This window comes from Pelophylax lessonae (assembly GCF_965119305.1).
Source record: "Pelophylax lessonae genome assembly, chromosome: 7".
NCBI classification, from domain to species: domain Eukaryota; kingdom Metazoa; phylum Chordata; class Amphibia; order Anura; family Ranidae; genus Pelophylax; species Pelophylax lessonae.
In genome coordinates, this window is record NC_138774.1 from 300,298,843 (window position 1) to 300,304,936 (window position 6,094).

At 47.3% G+C, this 6,094-nt stretch overlaps 1 protein-coding gene across 1 annotated transcript; it reads right to left on the reverse strand.

Annotated features, from left to right (window-relative positions):
- Positions 1 to 4,384: 4,384 nt before the first annotated feature.
- LOC309560261 (serine protease 23-like) lies at positions 4,385 to 5,576 on the reverse strand (the record flags this gene model as incomplete). Its single annotated transcript, XM_082263842.1, has 1 exon — positions 4,385 to 5,576. The coding sequence occupies one exon, from the start codon at positions 5,574 to 5,576 to the stop codon at positions 4,521 to 4,523; it is 1,056 nt and encodes a 351-aa protein (XP_082119968.1). The 3' UTR covers positions 4,385 to 4,520.
- Between the last annotated feature and the right edge of the window lie 518 nt (positions 5,577 to 6,094).

Here is a 6,094-nt window from a genome sequence, read left to right on the forward strand (position 1 = left end):
AAAGGGGACAGGTGTGTCATAGGGGTGTCATATATAGGGGACAGGTGTGTCATGTAAAGGGGATAGGTGTGTCATAGGGGTGTCATGTATAGGAGACAGGTGTGTCATAGGGGTGTCATATATAGGGGACAGGTGTGTCATGTAAAGGGGACAGGTGTGTCATAGGGGTGTCATGTATAGGAGACAGGTGTGCTATGTATAGGGGACAGGTGTGTCATAGGGGTGTCATGTATAGGAGACAGGTGTGCTATGTATAGGGGACAGGTGTGTCATAGGGGTGTCATGTATAGGGGACAGGTGTGTCATGTAAAGGGGACAGGTGTATCATAGGGGTGTCATGTATAGGAGACAGGTGTGCTATGTATAGGGGACAGGTGTGTCATAGGGGTGTCATGTATAGGGGACAGGTGTGTCATGTAAAGGGGACAGGTGCGTCATAGGGGTGTCATGTATAGGGGACTGGTGTGTCATGTAAAGGGGACAGGTGTGTCATAGGGGGTGTCATGTATAGGGGACAGGTGTCTTGTTTAGAGAACAGGTGTGCCATGTATGGGGCACAGGTGTGTTTAGAGGGGTGTCGAGTATAGGGGATGGGTGTGTCATAGGGTTGTCATGTATAGGGGTACAGGTGTGTAATAGGGGTGTCGAGTATAGGGGTACAGGGTGTCATTTGTAGGATGGAGGGGAAAACATGCACATCTAAAGGGATGTTGGGGATTCAGCAGATAATATTTCCTCTCCGTCTCTCCTCCCCCGCCCTTAGCTGTTCCCTCTTTCATATATATATATATATATATATATACACACCCTGACACTTCATCACTTCTGTGACTTCCTCCAGCACCCCACATGTCAGGCTGGGGATATCGGGGTGCTGTGGGTTGTTATATATTATACTAGAAGTTGGTATCACTCCGGCCTCCCGGCTTGGTGGCCAAACATGCATTTCTCTGCAAGGTAACGCAACTCGCATCACCGCATGGCGCTCCGTGCATTGCATTCAATGTTAGTATAACGCACAGCCAACCAACCCGCAGTACAACGCAGGGGGGGTCACACACTAACCAATAAAAGCTGACCAATCCGTTTTTCTACCTTAAAAGGCAAATAAAGTATCATTTAAAAATTAGGAAATTTTTGCTTAATTAAGGATATTATTTAGAACAATGATGTAACATTGTAACATTGCTTCCTCCAACTTTAATTCTGAGGAATCACAATTGTTTGTAACTTTTTTTTTTTTTTTTTTTAAAGGTTTATATTTTGTATATATAATTTTTTATTCTATCAAATTTACAGTGTGTAAATATAATATAGTAATAAACTTTTTTTTTTTAGTGTGTGTGTGTATATATATATATACTAAATGTATATGTGTGTGTAAGTGTATATATACAGTATATAATATATATATATGTATGTGTGTATATATATATATATATATATATATAATCAGTATCTCACAAAAGTAAGTACACCCCTCACATACTGTGTGTATGTATGTGTGTGTATGTGTATATATATATATATATTTAATAATAATCCCAAAAATAGAATAATAAAAAAAAGTTAATAAAATTGAAGTTCATAACAAAGAAAATGTATAAGTTGAAGCTGATTGGCTCCCATGCACAGATGCACCAGATTTTGCACCCTCCCGTTTTTAGTAAATCATCTCCTATGGGTCAGTAATGATTAAGGCAGTAAGGATCCAAAATGCGTTTAGCGGACCATTTGATGTAACCCCTTTTTTGTATTGAAAACATTTCGGGGCTCACTGCTGTGTGCAGGATTTCATACTTTGCATTCTTGGATTGCAGGTAAACCGGCAGTGGCTGCAATGAGGCGGCAGGAGATCAGCAGCACTGAGATGGAACAAAGGATGGGGGAAAACAAAAGGTAAAAACAAGGATTTTATTAAATAAAATGACAATGGTCGATCGTACACAGAGAAATGTCACCCGATTTTCGGGGTTCATCTACCTTTTAATACAAAAATAATAAAGTCCAGACTAGCAGACGATGCAATATATTAATTTTTATCATAAGGTGCGCGTTGTCTCATTAGAAGGATCTCTATGTATATTCCATCGTCCCCGGCTCGCGGTCTTCTCACTGTCAGACGTATTTCGGTTGGTTGAATCTCTGGGATTCGGGGGGGGGGGGGGGGATGTGTAAGTGCAGATGCTGATTCTTCTCATTAACGATCCGGAATAGAAATCCGGGGAAGAGCCGGAGGTGGCAGCCGGGGGAAACACTCGGCAATGCTGACTGATTGCTGCTGGGATTGCGTCCTGCAGATGTGATGTGTTTAATAGAACATCTGTCCCGGAGGAAATCCTGGCCTGCCGCTCAGGTCCGTCTATTAATGAAAGCAGACCTTATCTGCCCCCCCCCCCTCCTTCCTCCCCACTGAAAGGGAATCTGTCGCTGTTTTTAAAGCCCAACTGAACTTTCATCTAAATCAGCGAAACTCATTTTGGATGCAACAAAAAAAGTTGTGTAAATTCTTAGTTTTCTTTGTTTGTGGAAGCAGTGGTCTCTCTGCAGAGGTCTCCTGAATCCCTGCTAGAGCTCTTCAATCAGCCGGGAGCCTGAGCTTTGTGGATTGCAGGGCTTTATGTGCGGGGGGGGGGGGCGTGCTGGACTTCTCCAGAGAGACCGCTGCTTCCACACAAAGAATGAAGGTCCCCCTCTGCAGCATGCTGGCAGGAGACGGGTTTCTCTACTGGCTAAAGCAAAGGTGATCACCCCGGTGAATGCAACCTAAAGGAGCCAGGTAACTCCTGAGCTGGATAACTCTCCGTTATTCCATACATTGTATTCAAAGGGACAATTGGAACCCTGATGAAGGGGGACTTTATAGACCCTGAAATGAGTCGGCTTTGTTTCTCTTTTGACTTCTGAAATAAAACAGGTTTTGACTTTCTATAGACTTGTTAGCCCCCCCCCCCCTTGGCTTTATGTCTGCTTCTAGTCAGTTGGGTGAGATCTGGATGTTAGTCAGCCATGTGGATCATGGAGGGTACAGGTAAGTAGTCCCTGCGGCTACAGTGCTCGGTGTATACAAACAGCTGTATGGAAACCTATTTAAAGGCCAAATTGAAAAAATCCTCCATTGCAGTGGGGTCCCCCCCCCAATTATAAGGGTTGAATGTCCATTATATCTGAGGCAGGGGTCCCAAAACTTTTGAGTACGAGGGTCACATCATATAGTTTACAAATATTCAGGGGCTGAAAAAATACAGATTTTATAAATTAATGTATGAACACGTTCCAAGAAATAACTTCACATCAGAAGCTCCCCTTACTACAGAGTCCTCTCCTTCACATCAGAGTTCCAGTCAGGGTCCCTTCTTACATCATAGTGCCCCAGGATTCCCTTTCAGAGTTCCCCTTTACAGCAGGATTCCCTTTCAGAGTTCCGCCTTAAATAAAGGTCCCCTTCCGAGTCCTCCCTTACATCGGGATCCCCTTCCGAGTCCTCCCTTACATCGGGATCCCCTTCCGAGTCCCCCCTTACATCGGGATCCCCTTCCAAGTCCTCCCTTACATTGGGATCCCCTTCCGAGTCCTCCCTTACATCGGGATCCCCTTCCGAGTCCTCCCTTACATCGGATCCCCTTCCGAGTCCTCCCTTACATCAGGATCCCCTTCCGAGTCCTCCCTTACATCAGGATCCCCTTCCGAGTCCTCCCTTACATCGGGCTCCCCTTCCGAGTCCCCCCTTACATCGGGCTCCCCTTCCGAGTCCCCCCTTACATCGGGATCCCCTTCCGAGTCGTCCCCTTACATCGGGATCCCCTTCCGAATCCCCCTATACATCGGGATCCCCTTCCGAGTCCTTCCCTGCAACGGGATCCCCTTCCGAGTCCTTCCCTGCAACGGGATCCCCTTCCGAGTCCCCCCTTATATCGGGATCCCCTTCACAGCGGGATCCCCCTTTGTGGTCAAGTCATGGTCGTGGACGAGCTTTATGTCATTATGTTTTAAGTTGTGGTCAAGCTTCAAGTCCTGGTCAAGGTTTAAGTCGTGCTCAAGCTTCAAGTCCTGGTCAAGGTTTAAGTCGTGCTCAAGCTTTAAGTCATTCTCAAGCTTTAAGTTGTGGTCAAACTTCAAGTCAAGGTCAAGCTTTAAGTCATTCTCAAGCTTTAAGTTGTGGTCAAACTTCAGGTCAAGGTCAAGCTTTAAGTTGTTGTCAAACTTCAGGTCAAGGTCAAGCTTTAAGTTGTGGTCAAACGTCAGGTCAAGGTCAAGCTTTAAGTCATTCTCAAGCTTTAGGTTGTGGTCAAACTTCAAGTCAAGGTAAAGGTTTAAGTCATTCTCAAGCTTGAGGTTGTGGTCAAACTTCAGGTCAAGGTCAAGGTTTAAGTCATTCTCAAGCTTGAGGTTGTGGTCAAACTTCAGGTCAAGGTCAAGGTTTAAGTCCTGGTCATGGTTTAAGTCTTGGTCAAGCTTTAAGCTGTAGTCAAGCTTCAGGTTATGGTCATGCTATAAGTCACAGTCAAGCTTTAGGTCCATCATTCATCATGACAACTTCCATTGGCCTTGCGTATCCAGTAGCAAATCTGAGCATATTTTGGAGGAGTCAACCTAACTGCCACATTATATTCTCTGGACTCTCCAGATACTTCCACCCACTGATGTCCAGAGAAGACCCCAATAACTTTCCTCTTCCAGCGGCCGCCATGCCGCAATCTCCCATAAACCCCCGAGCCGCTGGCCCCGGGACGGGCATCACAGTGCTGGTACAGCAAATGTGGTGTTTGCTCCTGCACTCTGCATGATCGGTAGACCAGCTCTCCAGGCCGGTCGCTGTCAAATCCCGAGAAGTGGACGCGTTTTCCAGCAAGATCCCGCAAGGGAGGGGAGGCCGCTAGGTCCATATAAGGGCGCGGCTGCGCGCGCCGAAGTTCCAGCAAAGCGTAATCATAATCCATGCTCAGTTCTGTTGGGGCCCCGATCCACGCTCGGGGTAACCGAGTACTTTTCACACGTACCCAACGCAGGGAAGGCTGGGCTCCAGGTCTTAGGAAACCAACGCTCAGCTTGCGTGCTCCTTGGACGTAGTCCTGACCATCGTGGATGCAGTGAGCCGCTGTTAGCACATGGCGTTCTGTCACCAGCACGCCAGTGCAACCTGTGGACACGCGAACAGCTGCTGCAAAAGGGTAATCTCTCAGAAACAATCGACCAATAGAAAAGCGAGCATCTGGTCCATAAATCTGCCTCCGGGTTCTCCTAGACTTTACATTTCTTTCCTTTGAATGTCTTCTGCTGCCCCCAGGCACTTTCACTGATACCATCGTCATCATCCGGCTACCGTTGGGGTACACGGTCTCATAGTCGAGCTGATGATCCTCATCAAATGTTTCTGGCTGAGACTCATGCAGGACGCAGGACTCCCGGCAGACTGTGGTGAACTCTGGGGTGCCATTGGCTGTGAAATGAGATGGCGGTAAAAGCAGCGTCTGTCTGGCCGCCAGCTGGATGACTGGGAGGTCAGAAGTGACGATGGGGAGGGTGACCAAATAAAGGAGTAAGATAGAGGAGAGCCAGACGTTCATCATAGTCATGTCACTGCGGAGAAACCACAAGAGAGAAACCGTTAAATCATACAGAAAACCGATCACTAAAATCTCAGAAGATTCTACAACTTCAAGTCCCCACATTCACCCTTCCAACGCGAATCCCCAACCCTCCCACCTCGCATGAATACCACAATGGTCAGAGGAGCTGCCCCTCCTGCCCACTCCTTGTCCCGGGCCTGGGAGGAGCCCAGCCGGTCCCACCCTCTACAGGAAAACTACAGGAGGAGCAGAGAAACTACAGGAGGAGCAGAGACTAGACCAGTCACTTTGTACAAGGAGAGAGAACAGAGCTGTGGGAGGGGCGCAGCAGGCACCACCCAGTACAAAAAAATACAGGAGGGGACGGAGACAAGACCAGTCTCCCTGCACAAGAGAGCAAAGCTGTGAGAGGGTCCCAAAAGGCTCCACCCACTGCAGAAAACTACAGGAGGGGACGGAGACAAGACCAGTCACCCTGCACAAAGAGAGCAGAGCTGTGGGAGGAACCCAGCATGTCCTGCCCA